This window comes from Ceratotherium simum, chromosome 9 (genome assembly GCF_057802395.1).
Source record: "Ceratotherium simum simum isolate JZ-2026a chromosome 9, ASM5780239v1, whole genome shotgun sequence".
NCBI lineage: Eukaryota > Metazoa > Chordata > Mammalia > Perissodactyla > Rhinocerotidae > Ceratotherium > Ceratotherium simum.
This window is the reverse complement of record NC_141908.1, coordinates 78,811,370-78,834,843: the sequence shown is the minus strand read 5'-3', so window position 1 is coordinate 78,834,843 and position 23,474 is coordinate 78,811,370. Positions and strand designations below refer to the sequence as shown.

Genomic DNA, 23,474 nt, shown 5'->3' with positions numbered 1-23,474 from the left:
TTAGTAAATGAAAGCAGAAGGCAGAGAAAATACAATCGATATCTGGCTGGAGTCGGGAAGGTTTAATGCAAATAAGATATCCTGAGGACGGCGTGGCAAAAAGACTACGATTCCCAGTGGTGACAGCGTCTGAGACGCGCTGCTTTCTGGGGGTTGTAGTAACTAGGAGCTGTATTTGAAGTATCGGGTCTTAACGACAGCATCTTAAAATTAGAAACAAGAGAGAGAGACAGAAGCAGATTTGAACTGGGCCTTTCTGTACCTTCATAATCCATCACAGGCCTAAATATACTACAAGAAATCCAAAAAGATTACGGGGACACGTCCCCTTTAAGACTGGGCTGTACTAATCGATGATTGCTCAATCTGGGATAGGTAGTTGACGTTTGTGGGCTGGTCCTCTGAGGAAGGGCAGCCTCGTGGTGCCTTCTTGCTGAGGAGTCCCGAGGAAAGAAAGCGGGGCCCGGTCTCGGACCGCAGCCTCTCGCTCACCTGTGCGGTCTCATGTTGAGCTGTCTCTTCTTGCAGTCCTACGAGACCCGAGCGCCCGTCGTCTGACTGTTACCCCGTACGTTTCTGCAGGCGAGTCTTGTGTGTACTCCCCGCCATGGCTCAGCTCCAGACACGCTTCTTCACTGACAACAAGAAGTAAGTAAGCGGCCTCGCCTTCTCTCTCCCCTCTCCCCTACCCGGGATCCTTTCCAAGGACCCCTTAGGTGTGACCTTGTGGACCCCTGGTTGTCTTTGTCGTCAAGTCACTGCCCCACCCCCGCGCCCGCATTTATGCTGGGCTCCTCGCTTGAGCGCGTTTTCCGCCAGGGGAAGGGGTACCTTGGAGGATTTGTCAGGGGCGGACTCCGAGATTTCCTCCTTTCTGCCTAGCTTCTCAGGCTCTGTATAATTTGAACTGTGAGTGCAGAGGCGCCTGAAGGGCTTCAAGTTTGCTGAATGAAGCACATTATGTAATTTAACAATAAACAATGCACTGAGTCGTTACAGGCTGTCGGCTAGTGGTGTCTCACAGTTTCTGACAACACAACTTCATTTTCTTGTAAGTAGGTGATAGACGAGGCTTTTCTAAACCAGGCAGAAAGTGGAGCTCTGAATAGGGGGTTGGTAAAACTGGTTTTTGATAGGAATGTGAAGTCAATTCAGTTACAGATTTGTGTATTTATGTACTTACATATAGATGTATACGTATGTGTATATATATGTACCTGTGTATGTACATACATGTATATATGAACATTTTAACCAGTGGTCCCCAGGCCTGTAGCATTCGTTTGAAACCTAACTCTATTCTACCTTGTGGTGTACGTTACACTATTAATTAACTTTTCTTTGTGTTTGCCTGGTCTTTTCAAGTGTGTTGTAAATCTCTTAATGGTAGGGACTGTGTATGAAGCTTCTTGGATTGAGTGAGTCAAATGTTTGTCAAGTTCTTCTGGTACTGATGATAAATAATAAGTATTTGTTGTATTAACAAGTTAATGTCAGCCATAAGCTAGAAAACTCACACCTCAATTAAGATTATATCTTCGATTCTGTGTTTGTAGCTTTATGAATTGACCTGGTAAATCATATTCACTCGTCTTGTGTTGTTGCTTACAGTATACATGAATTGTATTATCAATGCACATGAGTATATATACTTAGTCTAAATACTCCTCGAGGAATGTGGTGATGTGATAACATGACTACTGTATTTTTCCTAATTGAAAATTTTATTAAGATTATTGTTGATTTACATGAAGTTTTAAGAAATAGTAGACCACTGTATTTTAACCCTGAAGATAAACAGATAAACATCATATATACATATATGTATGTGTGTGTATGCGTATTTAGATTCTCCATAAAGGTAACAAAACCTAGAAATTAAAGTTCTTGCTTCTTCCTTTCACGTAATGTTTTCTGGTCAGTAAAATGAGGAGGAAAAAGTTTATTGACATATGTGCATATAATTTACATATATATGTATATTCATATATGTGTATATGAATTATGCTACTCCCCCCCCGCCCTTTTTTAATAAAGCCTTTTACTTTTTGAGGAAGATTGGTCCTGAGGTATCTGTTGCCAATCTTCCTCCCTTTTTCTGTTTTTCCCCCCAAAGTCTCAGTAGATAGTTGCATGTCATAGTTGTACACCCTTCTACTTGCTCCACGTGGGATGCCGCCTCAGCATGGCCGGATGAGTGGTTCACAGCTCCATCCCCAGGATCCGAACCTGCGAACCCCAGAACCCCAGGCCGCCGCCACTGCCAAAGGGAGCGCCGGAACTTAACTGCTATATGCCTTCGGGCCAGCGCTACCCCTTATTTTACTGACCAAAATAGTGAGTGCAAGAAAGAATCAAAATTTTTAATTTCTAGGTTTTGTTACCTTGCGGAGAACCTAAATAACTGCTTACTTTTTTTGGTATGATAAATATGTAACCATAGCCTTACTACTCAAAAGTGTAGTTTGAGGACCAGCAGCATCAGCATCACTTGGGAGCTTGTTAGAAAAAGCAGAAATCTCCGACTCCACCCCAGACCTGCTGATTTAGAATCTGCACTTTAAAAAGATCCAGAGCCCCCTCCCACACCCCCATTGTAGCAAAAAGAGATTTATTGTAGCATGTCTTGATGAGCCCTGTCGATTCTTCCTTAGCATCTTTTGCAACTTGTCCATTCCCCACAAATACAGCTTTAATTCAAACCTCATGGAGACTTTTTTTTTTTTGGTAACAACTTTATTGAGATGTAATTCACATACAATAGAATTCGCATATTTAAAGTGTCCAATTCAGTGGTTTTGAGCTTATTTGCAGAATTGTGCAACAATCACTACAGTCAATTTCAAAACATTTTTCATCACCCTTTAGCTATAACCCCGTAGTCTTTCCAATCCCCCCAGCACATTTTATATAAATGGAATTATACATACGTGGTCTTTAGTGACTAGCTTCTTTCATGTAGTATGATGTTTTCCAAGGTTCATCCATGTTATAATATGTATCAGTTCTTCATTCCTTTTTATGGCCAAATAATATTCCATTGTATGGATATAGCACATTTTGTTTCCAATGTTTAGTTGATGGATATTTGGGTTGTGTCTACCTTTTGGCTATTATGAATAGTGGTGATGTGAACATTTCTGTACAAGTTTTTGTGTGGACATATATTTTCATTTCTCTTGGGTATATACTTAGGAGTGCAGTTGCTAGGTCAAATGGTAATTATATGTTTAACTTTTTGAGGAACTGCCAGATTTTTCCAAAGCAACTGCGTCATTTTACATTCCCACCAGCAATGAATAAGGGTTTAATTTCTGGACATTCTCACCAACACTTATTATCTTATTATCTGTCTTTTTTATTGTAGCCATCCTAGTGGGTGTGAAGTGATATCTCATTGTGGTTTGATTTGCATTTCCTTGATGACTAATGATGTTGAGCATCTTTTCATGTACATGTTGGCCATTTGGGTCTCTTCTCTAGAGAAATGTCTATTTTGATCCTTTGTCCATTTTTTAAATTGGGTTGTCTTTATTATTGAGTTGTAAGTGTTCTTTTATATGTTCTAGATACAAGTTCCTTATCAGATATATGATTTGCAAATATTTTCTGTGATTCTCTTACAAGAGTTTCCTAATCTACCTTCTGTCACGTGTTCTTCTAATCCAGTCTCCACAGTGCTGCCAAGAAAGAGCTAACTAAACAAAATCCTAATGATGTTATTCTTTAACTTGGACTTCTACAGTGATTCCTCATTACCTGGAGAAAGAAGTAAAAACTTCACACAGTATATAAACCACTCCATGCACATCTCTTTGGCCTTATCTTTGGTCATTGTCTAGAGCAAAGTCAGACTTTCTGGAATAGGCTGGGTGGGCAATGTAATAACTCTCAACTGTTGTTTTGCTGCTCTCCCCACTTTCCTGAACTCTTTTTCCTGTCTTCCGCCCTTTAACCTGGCAGAAACTCACTTTTCTAGATGTAGCTTGAGAGTGAACTTTTTTGTTCATCCTTTCTGACCCTGCTCCTCTATCCTCCTTTTCTCTGGTTGAAATGACCTACCACTTCTTTGTTCTCCCATTTTATATATCACTGTGACATTGTTCTTATATAATTTGATTGTATTTGATTACCATTTGATTTGATTTGATCAGAATGTACTTGAACTCATTCTGAGAACAGAGACGGTATCTTAATTCATTTTTGTTAACCCCATGTAGCAAAATGTCTGGCATGTATTAGATACCCAGTAAATGTCTGTTGAATGAATAAATGCACATTTGTTAAAATGTCTGTAGACTTATCTTCTTGACGTATCATTTCCTTTTTATAGATATGCCGTAGATGATGTTCCCTTCTCAATCCCTGCAGCCTCTGAAATTGCTGACCTCAGTAACATCATCAATAAATTACTGGAGGCCAAAAATGGTGGGTATATATGCTCTGAGAAGTTAGCCAAGGGCACAATGCCACTGACTACAGTAAAATATATCACATTTTAATTTTATTTACTTTTTTTGGCTTTATTTTATAATACTACATGCATTTTATAACAGTAAAATTTATAAATTGTAGCATATGGGTTTCCCTGCTACATGATACTTTGAAAAATGCTTTAAAATAAAAGTTTTCAGAAACAAGTATTTCAGTTTAATCTGCTTTTAAGGCACTATGGAGATAAGGTGGTTGAGATTTAGGAATCAAGATTTTAGTATAATAGTTGTGATGTCGAGGTAACCAGGACACTGATTCTGCTAGAGAGGGCTGGGTTGGGCAGGTATAGAACCAGCATCTTGGTGCTTGCTGTACTTCTACAAAGCAAAGTAACAATATCAGTATTTGAATATTTTGTGTAGTAACAAATGCCAATGTTAATAGTGGTATTTTTTTAAGTGTTTAGAATTTATAAAAAAATTAATGGATAAAACAAACATATATAAACATGCAAGAGTATTAAGTAAAACATTCATACACATATAAATATTAAACATATGCTATGGTACGAATATAAATTATTAGCCCATAAAATTAATATGAACAATGTCTGCAAAAATATTGATTAAACAAGATTGGCCATAAGTTGATAATTGTCGAAGTTGGGTGATAGGTATATGAAGGTTTATTATGTTTTTCCCCACTTTTGCCTATATTTGAAATTTTCTATAATAAGATGTTTTCAAAAAGGTAGTGAAACCATACATAAAATAGATTTAAATGTGAAAAATTGAAAATAACAAAGTGTGATCTTTAAAAACAAAATTTGTCGGGGCTGGCATAGTGGGTAAGTTCTGCACCCTCTGCTTCAGCGGCCTGGGTTTGGTTCCCCGGTTCCGGGGTGGGGACCTACACCGCTCATCAGGCCATCTTGTGGTGGTGACCCACATGCAAAATAGAGGAAGACTGGCACAGATGTTAGCTCAGGGCCAATCTTCCTCAAGCAAAAAGAGGAAGATTGGTGACAGATGTTAGCTCAGGGCAAATCTTCCTCAGCAAAACAAAACAAAACAAAATAAAATTTGTCAATAGAATCACTATTTAGAGGCAAGTGTATTTTCATGCAGATGTTTCCGATGCTTCAAGGCTCTTTTGATTTTACCCCAGTTGGAGGAATGGGGAGCTGAGAGTTATAAACTAATACCTAATATTTTCCCCTTCATCTTCAAATAACCCCATAACTGTTTTGTTTGAGACAATGTTTTTGAACAACTTTTTTTGAGAGGGGCAGGGTCTGTCATCTTTTCATTGCTAGCAAAATGTAGTTCTTGATTCAGAGATATTCTCATAGCATTTCCTATCATCCTTGTCTTTACTTTCATCATGGATGGTGAAGAAGAGGAAGACTATCCTCTACCACATTGGGTCCTTTCTGGCTGGGCTACAAATTAAATCAATGTGAGACAGAATAGCAGGAGAAAATCAAAGAAAATTTACTAACATGTATACATGGGAGAAACTCAGAAAATAGAAACTGAGCAACTCATCATTCTGAGTAAGCTGCTCGCTTAAGTATTTTCAGCTAAAGGTGAGGAGGGTATTGGGATTTCAGAGGGCAATAAGACAATTCATATGGAGATGGAAATGCAAATGTTTGTCAGACAGCTCTTTACAGGGCCACCTATAGAGAATGTGACTGGAGAGACAGAATTTTTGATAAGATGGGGTTGTTGGTGCCTTTCTTATCACATCTATTTTATATTATACTCAGCTATCATATGGTAGTGGCTCCTTCCTGGAATAGGCCTTCTTTTTTTTTTTTTTTTTTTTTTTTTTTTTTTTAGATTTTATTTATTCATGTTTTTCCCCCCAAAGCCCCAGTAGATAGTTGTATGTCGTAGGTTCACATCCTTCTAGTTGCTGTACGTGGGACTCGGCCTCGCGTTGGACGGAGAAGTGGTGCCTTGGGGCGCGCCCGGGATCCGAACCCGGGCCGCCAGCATCAGAGCGCACGCACTTAACCGCTAAGCCACGGAGCCGGCCCTGGAATAGGCCTTCTATGTTAAATTCTACATGTTGAAAAAGTCTTTGAATTAGAATAAGAATTATTCTTGCATTAGAGGCTTTGCAATACCAGTATATGGTTGGTTGTTGTTACCCAAATAGTTGCATATTTTTCTAATCTTGTAGATAAAACATTAGTTTGTCTTTTTGTATAAGTGAAATAACTGAGTCATTGCTCTCGAGTTGAAGATGCAAATGATTCAGATTCCAGATTTTTAAAAAAGTAACAATCCAGATAGTCAATGAGGGAATTCTTTCAGAAGGATTATAGCTAATAAATGCAGAAAGAATGAAGAATATTTAGCATTTTGTAACTCCAAATTAAGTAATGGATTTAAGTAGTGATTATCAATAGCTGCTAAAACCATTAATTAGGTAAAAGGCTGGTAGAACATTATGATGGATGGGATCAGACTGACATCATTTGAGCCCAGAGGTGGATCTTAATATCATAAAAAGAGACACAACAAGATAATATGCTTCCTGTGATGCAACAGGAAGTACACAATACTGTGTGTAAATATTCTTGCCCCCCACCCCCCAAAAAAAGTGCACCTGAAATCTAATCAGGTGTTTAGGTCTGCCTAGTATTCAGGATGTTTAGGTGGTAGAGGAATGTGTTAAAGGACACCTTGGAGATGGAATCAACCGGAATGTAAGAAATATTATAAGACAGATGACCCTGTTTCTTCAGCAAATAAGTGACAAGGGAAAAAAAGGAGGAGGAACTGTTAAAGATTAAATAAAATGTATTAATCAAATATAATGTGTGGATTTTGGATGCTGATTCTAAAAAGCTCACTATAAAAAGATAGTTATGAATCAAGGAAATATGAACATCAACTGGCTATACTGAATTATTATTGATAATTACTAAATTTTTTAGCATTGTGACTCTTTTTTAAGTCTTTATATTTTAAAGATACATACTAAAGCACTTACAGATGAAAAGATCACTTCTGAGGTTTGCTTTAGAATAAACCAGTGGAGGAGTGTGCAGAGGAGTAGAGATGAGTGTCCATGAGTTGGTAATTGTCAAAGTGTGTGATGGGGGTGGGGATTCATTATGTTATATCTACTTTTGTATATATTTGAAATTTTCCATAGAGTACAAAGTTTTTTTAAAAATTGGAAGAATTACACCAAAAATAATAATAAAAATATTATATCAACAGAACAAAATGTTTCTGTTTTTAAAAATCACTTAGTATGTACACTGGAATACGGGGCCTTCTCTATGATTGTATCATAGAGCAATTCTGGAGAAACTCAGAGGCCACTCTGGAATAATAGGTCCTTGTTTGTTTTGAGATCTCATACTTCTGCCAATAATACTTCATGTTCTAAGAGTGATAATTTTATTATGTATTTTCTTTAGAGTTCCACAAACATGTGGAGTTTGATTTCCTTATCAAGGGCCAGTTTCTGCGAATGCCCTTGGTCAAACATATGGAACTGGAAAACATCTCATCTGTAAGTTCAAATGTTTACCTGCTCTATTTTACTTAAGGTATTATCACATAATGTAGGTAGTAAACTCCACTTGGAATCACCCTGAATCAACAGCAACCAAGATCCTTTCGATTATTGTTTTTTCCTAGAAATTTGAACTTCAGTTTCTATATATTCAACTTTGAAATACCCTTTTTTCTTCTTTTTTTTTTTTTTTAATTTTATTTATTTATTTTTTCCCCCAAAGCCCCAGTAGATAGTTGTACATCATAGCTGCACATCTTTCTAGTTGCTGTATGTGGGACGCGGCCTCAGCGTGGCCGGAGAAGCGGTGCGTTGGTGCACGCCTGGGATCGAACCCGGGCCACCAGCATCGGAGCGCACGCACTTAACCGCTAAGCCATGGCGCCGGCCCTACCCTTTTTTCTTCTGAGAGTGTATTATTTAAGAAATGCAGATGAAGGAATATGGAAAGATAACATCATATTTGTGGAAGAATTATCAAGAAAGGAAATAGCAAATAATATGTTTACTACTAATAAAGGTGTACAAAATGACTGTGCACATATAAAAACTTACAGGGGAGGTTATTGTGATTTATAGTGACTTCCCCCTTCCTCTAATTTTCAAATGTTTCTTAATATTGCTTTTATAATTTAAAATATAATTTATAATTGCTTTTATAACTTTTTGGACAATTTTTAGAACTGTGGTAAAATATACATAAAATTTATTGTTTTAACCATTTTTAAATGTATAATTCAGTGGCATTAAGTACATTCACAATATTATGCAACCATCACCACTATCCATTTCCAGAACTTTTTCATCATCCTAAACAGAAGCTCTGTACCCACCAAACAGTATGCTTTTATGGTTTTACAATTTCAAGTTTCCTATGTTCTTCTTTTTCTACCTTGAGCATGTTTTCCAAGGTTATTAATATTCATTTTTATTACTCTTAGCATACTGTTAGGTCAAATAAAGTTTTTCACTTTTTGTATGGCTCCAAATTGTCTGGGTTATGAAGGGGACTTACGTGAAGGAAATGTATTAAATGGGGTCGTTGATCTTCATAATGTACCATCTTAAAACCGCACCACCTGATGGCTCTCTGGTTTCTCTCTGTGACCAGGAGGAGGTTGTGGAACTGGAATACGTGGAGAAGTACACTGCACCTCAGCCAGAGCAGTGCTTGTTGCACGATGACTGGATCAGTTCAGTCGAAGGGGCGGAGGAATGGTATTGTCAGATGAACTGTCTTGTATCTGTTTTCTTATGCCACCCCCATCATTCTTTTGAAGTGCATGATGTGAATATTTTTCTCTGTTCTTTGTGAAAGTAATTTTGTGAAATATGTATCAGTGACCATGCCAAAGATCTTTATATTCAATGTTGTCAAGAAGAAACATATCTATTAATGTTTTCTCTTCTGTCTCAAGATGTTGTGGCGACATTTGTCTTCTGAATAGGTCTAGTGTCTTAGGGCATTTATTTGATTGAATATGTTGCTTTTAAGATCAAGGATATAATTTGTTTCATAGAGGGAAAAAAACCTTTTATAGCCACACATATCCTGGCCTACTACCGTAAAGACGCAGACCCTGCTGTTTTAGGGCTAAAAGGGCAGACTGGAATCAAGAAGGTGTGGATGGTTCAAAGCAAACCTCCACTGGCCTTGCTTGTAGAATAGCACCTCAAGAGTGGATCGCAGTAGGAGCTTACTTTCAAAGAATGTCTCCCTGTAGTTATTACACAAAGTTATATTTTTACTGGTTTTACTTTTTCTTTAAATGGTTTTACTGTTTTTCTGTTTAATGGTTTTCACTGGTTATTATTTAATGGTTCACTAGTGAAATACAGAGGACTATTACGTTTTATAAGCAATTTGTTTAGCCTCCCTGACAGCTGTAGTGTTTCCAACGATAGTAAAAATGAAATCTAGGGTTTATTGGTTATATTTTTATTTTTAAGAGATCAGGAAAAGCCAAATGTAACATCTTATCTATTGTGGTGTGTTTTGAAATCATAATCTTCATATTAAAGTAGAGTTTAAAAGTATAATCCTCAATATTTACTTTGTCATTGCCTTAGAAATATAATGGATTTCAGGGTTTGAAAAAGCTGCTTTTTGTATTTCATAGGATTTTTTTTTGTCCTCATAGGATCTTGACTGGTTCTTATGATAAGACTTCTCGGATCTGGTCCTTAGAAGGAAAGTCAATAGTGACAATTGTGGGACATACAGACGTTGTAAAAGATGTGGCCTGGGTGAAAAAAGGTAGGACTCCTTGCCTAAACTGAGAGGAATCCTCGATAGGGAATTGGAAATCCCATTTTCAGTGCTGGGGCAGAATGAGGACAAAATAAATTGTAGGAAATGTCTCATGTCTCAGTTATCGTGAGGTCTTCCAAAAATGTGTTCAAGAACAAAAGGATTATATAAAACATCCATAAATTAGTGAAAGTGAATCTTTACTAAAATTATATCAGGTAATATACATTTTTAAGTTAATATTGAGAGTGTGAAACTCACACAGTATAGTATTTTTGAAGGTTCTTCCCTTTACACCATAAGTTAACTTCTTTTTCAAAGCTGGCCATATGAGCTCTTTTATCTTTTTAACATCTTTCTCAACAACAGCAAAACATTCAATTCTTTGGTTTCAGAACATGATGCATTTTAACTGTTTGTACTAATTTGTTTCTGATTCTTGTGTTCTCCTCTCCAGACAGCCTATCTTGCCTACTGCTGAGTGCCTCCATGGATCAGACTATCCTCTTGTGGGAGTGGAATGTGGAGAGAAACAAAGTGAAAGCCCTGCACTGCTGCAGGGGTCACGCCGGCAGTGTGGACTCCATAGCTGTTGACAGCACGGGAACCAGAGTAAGTGGCTGTTGTGGTATAATACTCTGTGGAATCAGAATTTCAGCTTCTTATGCAAAAGGTTTTTTCTACCTATGTTCATTGTGATTGGCCTGTTTTCATAACAGTTGGTGACGAAAGAATATGATTTCCAACCAAAAGCAAATACTCACACGATAAGAAATATAAAGATGCACTTCCTTAGTCTGGGTGTCTCTGGTTTAGAACTTTATATAAATTGCAGAAATTTTAAGAAATCAGGTAAACAAGCGATTTCTTTATGTAACCCTCCTAAGTCATATGATGGACATTCTCAATCTTTCAGCTACTCACAGTGTTGTCATCAGATGAAAGTGTCTAGTTGACCGTCTAAGCCTTAGCATACACTGAGGTTAGTGTCGATAGAGGTTGTTTTACTGTTATTGCTGATCTACTTTTTATTACAAGATGGTTGAAGTTAGTTAAAAGGAAGCAAACCAGAAGGCTATGCTGTATTGACTCATGAGGGCTTATAGACTCGCTTACCATTTGAAAGTTCCCTAAACCACATTGAAGCATTCTGGATTTGAGTGCTTCTTTGGCGTTTCTTTGCCAGTTAGCGTAACAGAGGACATTTGATGCATTCAAAGATAAAGATTTATGATTATTCATATTGAGCCATGAAGAAGGTTTACCTGTTGTTGAGGCCAAACTTAAGTGAATTAACTGTACCCTGTCTTTTGGCTATGAGAGACAGAAACTCATCTTGAACTTTTTTCAGCTTAAAAGATTGTGAGATCCAAGGAAGAAGTGAACAGTCCCATCACGAGCAGGGTGATGATGCATTCGGGTCTCAGGAACCAGTGGAGTGGAGGCTTGGGTGTGGCCTGCACACCCCTCCCTCTCCTGTTTCCCCAGGTTGACTTCATTCTCTCTCACCTCAAGCTGGCTTTCTCCACGTGGCAATAAAACCTGGCCTTCACTATTTCCAGGTTTTACATCCTGTACCATTTGTCCCTGGAAAAAGACTGACTTCAACTCCCTGGAACACAAGTTTTCAAAAAAGGTCTTGAAGGAGGAAGAGATCTATTGGCGCAGTGTAGTCAGTTGCCCACCCTGATCTAAGCTGCCATGGCCAGGGCACAGGGCACAGGGCCGTATAAGAATGGCAGCTCCTTCAGTTGCCATAAGATAGAGGGTACAATTTCCAGGGGACTATGAAGACAGGCAGATGATACCATAGTAATAAGGATTTCAGAGCAAAGTAAAGGTTTTAATAAATAGAAAAAACAAGGCAAATAATATGATGGATTATATTACATTTCAAATGGTAATGTAATTATGTACTCTTTTTCCTTTCATATATATCTGTTTAGTTTTGCAGCGGCTCCTGGGATAAGATGCTAAAGATCTGGTCTACAGGTAAATTAAATATTTCTTTTACTTTGACTCATTAATGATATATTTCAAGAATTTTGATGGAAGAGGACTTTTTAACCCATATTTTGCCTTAAAAATGGACCAGAGCATAGTATAGAGAAAAATTAGTATATTTCTTTGTGTTTCAAAATGTTTCTCTACCCCACCATCCCTTATTCCTTGGACAATGTCACTGGACTGCTGCAGGCATCAACAACACGTTTGGTGCAGTGGAACATAACTGCCTTAGTTCTCTGAGTTCCCGTATTCAGGAACTTGGAAATAAACAAACACACCTCCTGAGTCACTTTGTCATGGAAATTTCTTAGTTAAGCTGGTTCACTTAAAAAAAAAAACTTAATACAGTTTTGCCAAACTTAATTTTTTTACTTTGAAAACACAGATTAAAAGAACAATTAAAGGAGGAGGAGAGAGGACTCTTAGAGGAAGGTGCCTTGAAAGTAGTAAGAAGACACTGATAGGAGAAGAGAGGGGAAAAAACCCACAGAAATTTAAATTTTAAAAAGTAGTAGTCTAGAACTATTTATTGCACAGGTAAACAGATCAGAATACATACCTCTGTTACTTCTGAGGGCATTGCTGTATTACAGTAAAATACCCTAACAATTCACAAAGTCGAGTTGAGGGGATCCACAAAAGCTTAAATAGTTTTAAATCATTATGTGTAAGATGGCAGGATATATATAATCCATTTTAGTAGATTTTCCAAAATTGCTTAAAGCAAACAGTTTTGAGGCAGAAAGGCGTTTGTTTAGAAATTTTTCCTTTTGTGGAATATTCTATTCTTTGATAGCAATGGGTGAATGAGATATTGTAAACGATTAGTTGTTATCCTTAAGGTATTTATAGTCTAGTTTGGGGAAAACAGATGACATTTATAAAATAGTTAAAAACATTAAAATCTATGGTTTTCCATCTGGGTTTGCTACCTAGCTAAATGATGTATAACAAATATTTTTTTTAAAAAGTCAAAAAATGACTATAAAACACTTGATTCATTGTTAGAAAAGTTAAATAGTCAAGAAGAATAAACATGACTGGAATGTATCTCCTTTAACATGTGTTTACCTTGTCATTCCCGTCTTCATAATATAAATGCAGTCTGGTCAGAACTCTCCTACAACTAATAGTAAGCAGTGATTCATAGGAATGGTAAAGTGATGAATATTCTAATGATGATCTTAAAGACATAGCAAGATATCAAACTGGTTAGGTTTTAGGGTTTTAATGTACTTTATTTTTTGCTTTCTCCTTTTGGAAGATTGATAACCCAAGTGTTGTTTTTATATGTAATTTTCTATTAACCAAAATAAGGAGGAATATCATTCCCTAATCAGTTGAGATAACATGGAGAAAGTATATACCCAGAAATGTAAGAATTCTCTGAGACTGTTTGTAATTAATATTTACCATAAATTTTAAAAATATCAAATCTAACTCTCTATGATACAGTCCCTACAGATGAAGAAGATGAAATGGAGGAATCCACAAATCGACCCCGAAAGAAACAGAAAACAGAGCAGTTGGGACTAACAAGGGTAAGTATTTGTGAGAACTGACTATACTTGGCTTAGGTCTGTATTAACAAATATATAGTAATTTAATCTAATCTTTCCTATTTAAATTTCCTTTCGTCTTGCCTTGCTGCTTCAACCATAATTAGGCTTTCTTTCAGTAGATTTGTAAAATTTTATTATAAATACTCCACCATGCTACATTTGTCTTAGTCGTTGAATGTAGTAGCTTTGAGCCGGCTTACAGATCGGTAGGTTGATTATTTAGCTATTATATTTGATCTCATGGTGCATTTTGAAGTAGGATCTTTTATTTGTTGAAGCTTGCACTAAAGTTGAGTGAAGCATCTCATTGCCTGACTAATTAATAATATTAGCTGTTTCATACACTGAGGATATAATTCTTTCTAGAGATGCTAGTTATATCCCCTAAATCCCTAGAAACCAAGAGTTTAATTTGGGTTTTGATTCTATCATTTAGCTGTTAGATCCAGTTAAATTGAACTCAGAAAGTTCATACAGATTCCTATTTGTTCTGTTTCATTAGGAAGATATTTGTCATAATATGATCTGACCTGTATTAATATACTTAATGAGAAGGACAATACTGAGTCAGGTTTAGGAAAACATTTTTACTTCATTTTCTAACAGCTGTAATGAATGTGCGGTAAATCAAGCACACATTTACACATTATTTCTTGTCACCATTAACAAGATATCTTATAAAAATTGTTAAAAATGAGGAATAAAGTGTGATCATAAATGATTCCTCAAACTCACATAAAATGCAATAAACTATAGCACTTACTGGTTCCAACAGAAAGTAGTGATTTATAATTTCTTAATACATTTAAACATGGACTGCTGAATTGCAAGAGGAACGATCTGGCAGCAACTCAGCTTCCTTATCACTTAGCCTGGTGAGACAGATGAAAGCTGTAAATGCCTTACCAATTGGATGTCGTGCCAGTGCAATTTATTGATGCATGTCCCCAATCGACCTCTGAAGAGTATATCTGAGTAGAAAAAGATTTCTTAAGTTATAAAAATTCTTTACTCAGAAGGTGACTTTTTTTACCTGTCTTTTAATTTGAAGTTTTGCATACATATATTAAGTGTACAGCTCCGTGAATCTTTAGAATTGTGTATACCCAAGTAATCACCATCCAAATCAAAACACTGAGAATTACCAACACCTTAGAGACTCCCTCTAGCCTACCTCACAATCAGTAGCCCCCAAAGGTAATCACTCTTCTGACTTATATCATTAGATTAGTTTCACTTATTTTTAAACTTCGTATCTGTGAGATTTCATTCATGCTACTGCATGTAATAGTATTCTCTTTATTTTATTTTATTTTTTTTTTAAAGATTTTATTTATTCAGCTTTTTCCCCCCAAAGCCCCAGTAGATAGTTGTATGTCATAGGTTCACATCCTTCTAGTTGCTGTACGCGGGACTCGGCCTCGCGTTGGACGGAGAAGTGGTGCCTCCGGGCGCTCCTGGGATCCGAACCCGGGCCGCCAGCATCAGAGCGCGCGCACTTAACCGCTAAGCCACAGAGCCGGCCCAGTATTCTCTTTAATACATAGCATTCCGTTGCGTGAATATACCAGAATTTATCTGTTCTTCTTTTGATGGACGTTTAGGTTGTTTCCAGTTTTGGCCACCATAAATAAAGTTGCTAAGAAAGTTCTTATGTACATATGCAGTTGTTTCTGCATGTGTAGAATTGCAGAATTAGAATTGCTGAGTCACAGGGTATGCACATGTTCAGTTTTCTGAATGTTAGATACTGCCACAAAGTTTCCCAAAATGGTTCTCTCAGTTCCCACTCCCACTGACAGTGTATGAGAGTAAAAGTTACCGCATCCTTACAAGCACTTGATATGGTCAATTTTTTAATACCATAACTGATTTTATTTTATTTATTTATTTTTTTTTATTTATTTATTTATTTTTTAAGATTTTATTTATTTTATTTTTTCCCCCCAAAGCCCCAGTGGATAGTTGTATGTCGTAGCTGCACATCCTTCTAGTTGCTGTATGCGGGACTCGGCCTCAGGATGAACGGAGAAGTGGTGCCTCGATGCGCACCCGGGATCCGAACCCGGGCCGCCAGCATCGCAGCGCGCGCACTTAACCGCCAAGCCACAGGGCCGGCCCTGATTTTATTTTACCACGTAACATGTTCGCATTTACTTACTATTAAAAAAGTGTGTCATTTTGTCGATTTCTGGTGGCGTGTAGTGGAATTTAAGTCCCAGTCCTTTGATATCTAATTGTGAAGTGCCTGTTCCTGTTTTTAACCCATTTTTTAGAAGTATGTTGCTTATCTTTTTTAAATTGATTTACATTGTAAGAGTTCTTTATGTATTCTGGATTCAAAGTCTTTGCTGGATAATATATATGGATTTTCTCCCACCCAGTGCCTTGCTGATAACTTTTATTTTTAGGTGTATACTTTTTATACTTGCTTCCATCGTTCATTTTATTTGAGAGAAATAATAATATATTCATTTTCTCATTTAGGTTTTTATAAGCTTTAAATTCATGCCTTCATAAATTATTAATTGAAGTTATGCTAGAAACCCTTGAAGTGCTATTTGAAGTGAAAAATTGTGCTGCAATGGAAAAAGTTGGATTTTTAAGACCAAAATGATAAAACAAATATCTAAAGTAGTTATCTGCTCTCTGGATTTCTTTCTAGTACCTGACCTGATTTATGAATAATACTTGACTTGAATATGAGTAATGCTGCCAGTCACTTAACTTACTTGTCATTTGTTTCATACATTAATATACAGTAAGGTGTTTTTCCTTGTTTCTTTCAAAATTGCTTTTTTCCCTTCAGTACTATTCTACTGGAATTTGTAGTAACAGTGTCAAAGTTGACTTTTCTACCTTTTTAAAAAAATTTTACATATAGGAAAATTCACTCTTTTTGGTGAATAGCTTTAGAGTTTTGATAAATGCAAAGAATCTGTAACCACTACATCATCAGATACAGAGCAGTTCATCATCCCCTAAAACTCATGTTTCCCATTTGTAGTCACCCTCCCCCTCAACTTTCAGCCTGACAATCACTGATCTGCTCTGTTCCTATAATTTTTCTTTTTCTAGAATATGTATAAGTGGAATCACACAGTGTGTAGCCTTTTGCATCAAGCTGCTTTTCACATAGCATAATTCATTTGAGACTCATGCCCCCCCCTTTTTTTTTTTGAAAGAAAAAAAGATTCATCCAGGTTATTGGGATCACGGTTTATTCCTCTTAAATGCTGAGTAGTATTCTGTTGTATGGATATATAACGGTTCGTCTAATCATTCACCAGTTGAAGGATATTTGGGTTGTTTCCAGTTTGACAGTTATGAATGAAACTGCTGTCAACGTTTGTGGACAGATAGATTTTTGTGTGAACTGAAGTTTTCATTTTTCGTGGGTAAACATCTAGGAATGGGATTACTTGTTCCTATAAGTTTGCCTGTTGATCTTACCATGCCATGTCCTCTCCTAGAGCCTCTGATGGATTACCTGTATGTTACCTTACTGTTCATTCTGTTTTGGGTCACAACAGAGGTGGTTCTATTCCTCACTTCTCTATCAGGTTCCTTGACTTCTTTCAGGAAAATTTGAGAGGTGGAAGAGAGACCTTAGGGATCATTTGGTCCAGGAGTTGGCAAACTATAGCCCAACAGCCGATTTGGTTCTGGCCTGTTTTTGTACTACAGAGAGCTAAGAATGATTTTTACATTTTTAAGAAGTTTTTTTTTTTTTTTTTTTAAGAAGTTTTAAAAACAAAAAAGAATATGCAACAGAGACTGTATGTGGCCTGGAAAAGCTAAAATATTTACTTTGTGGACCTTGACTGAAAATCTTTGCTGATCTCTGATCTAGTATAACCCCCTCATATTATAGATGAAGTAATTTAAGGAGGTTAAATGTAACAAAGTTACAAAAGTAGATTAACTGTCTCCCATTTCAGAATTCTTTTCCTTCTGTCTTTCACATGTTCCTTATATTTAAGACAGACACTACACCTAGTTTGAGGATTTTAATTTGAGAAAAATATTAGAGATTTTGGAATGTTAATAAATGAGCCACGGACATTATTTAAAGATTGGCTGCTGAGGAATTGAGGTGGTGAGAATAACACATTGAGATTAATTTACCTGGAAGAGTCATATGGAAAATGGCAGCACCTTGACTCAAACTGGAGCTGTCTGATCCAGAGCTTTTTCTGCTAACTTCTACATATAACTTGTTTGTCAGTTGGGAGAATTAAGTTAGTGTTAATATTAGTACTTCTCAAAATGACACGTAGAACAGATGAGGAAGCAGCAGAGCATAGTGGAAAGACTACGAACTTGGGAGTAGTATTTGAGTTCAAACTTAAATCTGCCTCGTATAGCTGAATGACCTTGGGCACGTTATCTTGCTTAGCTTCAGTGTCTTGACTAAAAAATAAAACCAGAAATATCTGTCTTGGAGGATTGTTGTAAAGAAGAAATTAGGCAGGATATGAAAGCTAAAGCACCTGGCATACAGGCTTCAGAAGTAATAACTACTATTATCGTTTCAATTACTCTAAACTGAAAATGCTTTCCCTTTTGGGTGTCTTTCCTATTCTAGACTCCCATAGTGACCCTCTCCGGCCACAAGGAAGCAATTTCCTCAGTCCTGTGGTCAGATGCTGAAGAAATCTGCAGTGCCTCTTGGGACCACACAATTAGAGTGTGGGATGTGGAGTCCGGCAATCTTAAGTCAACTTTGGTAAGACTCATAAATTCACTAGTTCTCTGATTAACTTTGAGCTTTTAAGTGATAAACTTCTAGAGATGGTTACTTTTAGCCCACCATGGTTAAATGTTCTTTCTCTTTTTTTTCAGACAGGAAATAAAGTGTTTAATTGTATCTCCTATTCTCCACTTTGCAAACGTTTAGCGTCTGGAAGCACAGATAGGCATATCAGACTGTGGGATCCCCGAACTAAAGGTGAGTGATGTGAATCACTGGAGGAAAAATATGTGTAAATAACATCAATTTCTTTTCTCACTTTTTATTTGTATAAAAAGATAATTTTCTACAAATTTTGAGGAGGGTTGTTCTGCCTACTCCTCTTTTCTAAAATTCAGTAATTGTTATCTTTTTTGCTTTGCTCAGATGGCTCTCTGGTGTCGCTGTCCCTAACCTCACATACAGGCTGGGTCACATCAGTAAAGTGGTCTCCTACCCATGAGCAGCAGCTGATTTCAGGTTCTTTAGATAACATTGTCAAGCTGTGGGATACAAGAAGGTAAATCCTATTTATGATCTACCCAAAGAAATGTATTAATTGGCTGTTGTATACAGAGAAAATGAAATGAATACTGAAATGATTATCCAAAAGCAGAAGGGTAAAAAAAAAAGTTCTTGGTCAGACAACCTGAAATGATAATGACATCAAAAAGAAAAGTCAAGAGCAAAGAAATTTTCTTCATGTTAATATGTTGTTTTGCATTCTGAAAGAATTTAATTGTGATCATTTATCTTTTGCCAAAAAAAAAGAATCCACAAGTTTATAAAATCCATCCTTCTGACTTTGTTATATAAAAGAGGAACAAAATAGAGTTTAGAAAATTTATCCTGACCTTTAATATAAATATGATAATTTTAAAAGTAGAAAGCCAGTGGTCTCTGAGTAAATGGAACTGTGATCAAATTATAAATTATATGTTAATAAAAAATTAACTAAAAATACAAATTTTTAAAGATAACCAGTTATTAAAGGTTTCTTTCTTACTCATGGACTAATGCCATGTTACTAGTGTATGCAGATATAAAATCCAATAAAATGCATACACAATTTAATTACATATTTTTACAAGTAGAATGGAGAGGCATTAACCAAATACCTGTTTGTTTGTTATTGTTTACCTTAAATCTGCATTCTAAGATCCTTATACTACCTAATGATACATGATTTGTTAATATCTAGAAGGTATATACATTTTAATTGGATACTTTGTATAGCAATTAGCATATCGTTTCTGATAATAGTAGTAAGTACTATGAAAAAAATAAAGCAGAGAAAAGGGACACTTCTTTGGGGAAGGCCGCTCTTTGGAAGTGATATTCTAATAGTGACTTGAACAATGTGAAGGTATGAGCCACGCACAGATCATGGCAGAGGGAACAGCAGATTAGGTGGGGAGAGTCTTGGCATGTTGGCAAACTAGCAGGAGGGCCAGTGTTGATGGAGCGCAGCAAGCAAGGAGGAGAGTGGCAGGACTTGAGGCGGGTAACGGTTATGTCAAGCAGGACCTTATGGGCCATGGTCGGGAATTGGGGTTTCATTCTAAGTGTGATGGAGATGGCTTTGGAGGTATCTGAGCAGGAAAGCAAGAAAGCAAGCAGAGCAGCTGCTGTAGTTCAAGAGACAGATAGTGGGGATTTGGACTATGGTGGTAGCATCAGAGATAAAACGTTGGATTTGAGGTTTATTTTGAAGATAGCTCTTTGGCATAATTGGCTCATGGCTTGAATATGCAGCTAGGAATCAAGGATAATGCCCATATTTTCTGCCTGAGCAATTTGGTGATTAGTGGTGCCATTTACTGTGATGGGAAAGAGTAGAAAAATAGGTTTGTGAGAGAAAATCAAGAGTTTTGTTTTGGTTGTAGTACCCATTAACACATCCAGCTGTCAGCCAATTGCATATACATATCAAATTCAGGGGAGAAGTTTGGGCTAAAGATTTAAATTTGGGAGTTATCAGCAAATGGATGGACAAAGGTATATAAAGCCATGATTTGCAAGTAGAAGAAAAGTAGTCAAGGAAGTGTGAAAGTGGGCCTAATTATAAATAAATAGCATTTTTCCTGAATATATTTGTTACAGTAAATCTCTGTAGTCTGCTAATGATAGAGGAAAAACAGGAGAGGTGGTTAAGTAAATACTCAGAATTCTAAGATTAAGTGGTTATTGGGGCAAGAATTGTAAACTCTGTAACGTTTTCAGAAAAGTACAAGTGATTTTCATATATGTTTGTTTTAATACTGTGAAATGCATATAACATGTTAATATTTTCATCTTTTAGTTGTAAGGCTCCTCTCTATGATCTGGCTGCTCATGAAGACAAAGTTCTGAGTGTAGACTGGACAGACACAGGGGTAAGAATGTATTAGATATTTGGTGAAGAGGAAAATACTTTATTAGAATAAATCTGGTGTTTGTGTTTACAGAGTTACTAGTTTCAATATATCTGATATTTATAATTCAGTATTCTAAATTTCCTTTAATATTATTCATAAAATCTTACATCTCATTCAAAGAAGAAACAAATTTTTTTTGAAGTATAGTTGACATACAATATTATATTAGTTTTGGTGATTCGACACTAATTCAGTGTTGAATTAGTGATTCGACATTTATACATATTACAAAATGATCACCACAATAAAAAAGAAACAAATTTGTCCTTTAATATTAGGAGTAGTAAAATTTGAAAATTTTGAAGCAATTTTTCCTCTTGAGTATTTTAATGAAATGTTTTAAGTCCATAAACTTGCTACTTCAGACTAATTGGATCAAAGTATTTCCCACTTAGAAAAATCTTATGTAACATAAGTCTAGATTATAAAATCTCTTTAAAGAATTACAATTTAATTATTTTTATGTATTTACATAAGCCCTTATTGCCTAAGAATTCTTTCCAAATACAGGTCCTAGGGCTACCTGAATAATTTGTAATGTCCATTTACCCACAAACAATTAATGTGCTGTCCTTTAAAAAATTAATTTTCTTAAATAGGTAAAACTATATTACTTTTCCAACTTTTTAATTTTATTACATTTCTTAGCAAATGCTTCATAGAAAGTACAATAGCATATTATGCCTCAACCAAATTCAAATGATTACTTTTAAAGTTTTAATATACTGTGTTGTAATATAGTAGTGAAAATTGATGTAATTGGTCCATTTAAGTATTAACTGTCAATGCAAGTTAACTGCTCATCCATAATTCCTTCTATAATTAGAATCATCAGTATTTAATTAGGTTAGCTGTCATGAAATAATTGTATTTACTTGTGTGTGTGTGTGTGTTTCTCTCCCTTTACACAGTTACTTCTGAGTGGAGGAGCAGACAATAAATTATATTCCTACAGATACTCACCTACCACTTCCCATGTGGGGGCATGAAAGTGAATGATAAATGTGACTACAGAGATTCTTTCTATAAATGAATGCAGATGCAGAAAGCAGACTTTTAGATTAAAGTTTATATAATGTTTCACCCTTAATAATAGTTATCACTGTCTTTTTCTTTATTTTGTATTTATTATATAATAGTTTGTGTTTATAAAATATAAAATGTGGCCTGCATTCTCTACCTTATGCAAACTCTTGAACTTAAACTGAGTTTTTAATTTCTTTTTAAAGGTATTGGTTTGAATTAAGATTTGCTTTTGAAATGCTATAAAAGCATATATTAAAAATACAGTAATTGTCCAGATTTTTATTGCTGACGGAGAAACTTAACTTTTTAAAGTTTGCTGTTTAAGCAACTAGAAGGGGCTGGCCCCGTGGCTTAGCGGTTAAGTGCGCGCGCTCCGCTGCTGGCGGCCTGGGTTTGGGTCCCGGGCGCGCACCGACACACCGCTTTTCCGGCCATGCTGAGGCCGCGTCCCACATACAGCAACTAGAAGGATGTGCACCTGTGACATACAACTATCTACTGGTGCTTTGGGGGGAAAAATAAATAAATAAAATTATATATTAAAAAAAAGGCAACTAGAAGGATATGCAACTATGATGTACAACTATCTACTGGGGCTTTGGGGAAAAAGAAAAAAGGAGGAGGATTGGCAATAGATGTTAGCTCAGAGCCTGTCTTCCTTAGCAAAAAGAGGAGGATTAGCATGGATGTTAGCTCAGGGCTGATCTTCCTCCCAAAAATAAATAAATAAAGTTTGCTGTTTAAAAAAAATATCTAAAAAAGCCTAATAAATTTTAATAGAGAAAAAATTAGAAATACAATTTGCTTTTGGGAAAATAAGTGATATCTGACTATAATAAGACTGTAGGTATTCAGAACATTAAAACATGTAGATGTTGCCAATTTATTAAGAATTTGTTGAAACATTTTAAGTGAAGTACTTCATATTAAAGATATGTCAGAAGCATTTAGAAACTAGATATAGATTTCATGGTAACCAGGAATATCTCTCCCAAACTTATCCTTGTATATAGATAAGAATAGATGCTTTAGACAAAAACCTTTCAGTCAGTATTAGATAATAAACATTCTACAAATGTATCATTAGCATTTATCTAAATTCATATGTTATATACCAAATATTTAAAGTAAATGTCTTCTTAGAATGTGACTCCATCTTTAGTGGATTGGTATTCCTCAAGCAGAGCACTTTAGCCTCTGAGTAATCTATGGGAATCTTTTTGGTCTCATCACTAGACTCTAATGCAGCATCTCGCACTTGAGGTTCCTCTCTCAGAGGTCTAGGAAACAGGAGCTATTCTTGGCTGCAGTTGAGAGCCAGATTCACAGTGGATGACACCAGGTGGGAGTTCAGTTAGAGGCAGTCCAGGGCTGGTCTAGTGGTTTTGTTCCACACCCCTTAGGGACCCAGGTCCCTCTACTCCTATGATATGGTCCTTATTCTTACACAGACCAAGAGCTAGGGCTCCAGTTACATCATTTCTTTAAAGAGGGTATATTTTAAT

General features: G+C 36.2%; 1 protein-coding gene across 1 annotated transcript; it reads left to right on the top strand.

Annotated features, from left to right (window-relative positions):
• WDR12 (WD repeat domain 12) lies at window positions 1–22,232 on the top strand. The gene is made up of 13 exons (XM_004426806.3): window positions 1–648; window positions 4,334–4,428; window positions 7,877–7,971; window positions 9,086–9,192; window positions 10,116–10,231; window positions 10,683–10,837; window positions 12,172–12,217; window positions 13,688–13,773; window positions 18,383–18,523; window positions 18,640–18,745; window positions 18,914–19,046; window positions 20,829–20,901; window positions 21,855–22,232. Exons 1-13 carry the CDS (start codon window positions 608–610, stop codon window positions 21,930–21,932), a joined length of 1,272 nt encoding a protein of 423 aa, XP_004426863.1. The 5' UTR covers window positions 1–607; the 3' UTR covers window positions 21,933–22,232.
• The last annotated feature ends 1,242 nt before the right edge of the window (window positions 22,233–23,474 follow it).

Bases quoted from the DNA above. Each gene is read 5' to 3' on its own strand.
- WDR12 (XM_004426806.3), top strand. From the start codon at position 608: ATGGCTCAGCTCCAGACACGCTTCTTCACTGACAACAAGAA. The intron at 7,972-9,085 runs GTAAGTTCAAAT...CTCTGTGACCAG, and splicing joins AACTGGAAAACATCTCATCT to GAGGAGGTTGTGGAACTGGA. The intron at 20,902-21,854 runs GTAAGAATGTAT...CCCTTTACACAG, and splicing joins TAGACTGGACAGACACAGGG to TTACTTCTGAGTGGAGGAGC.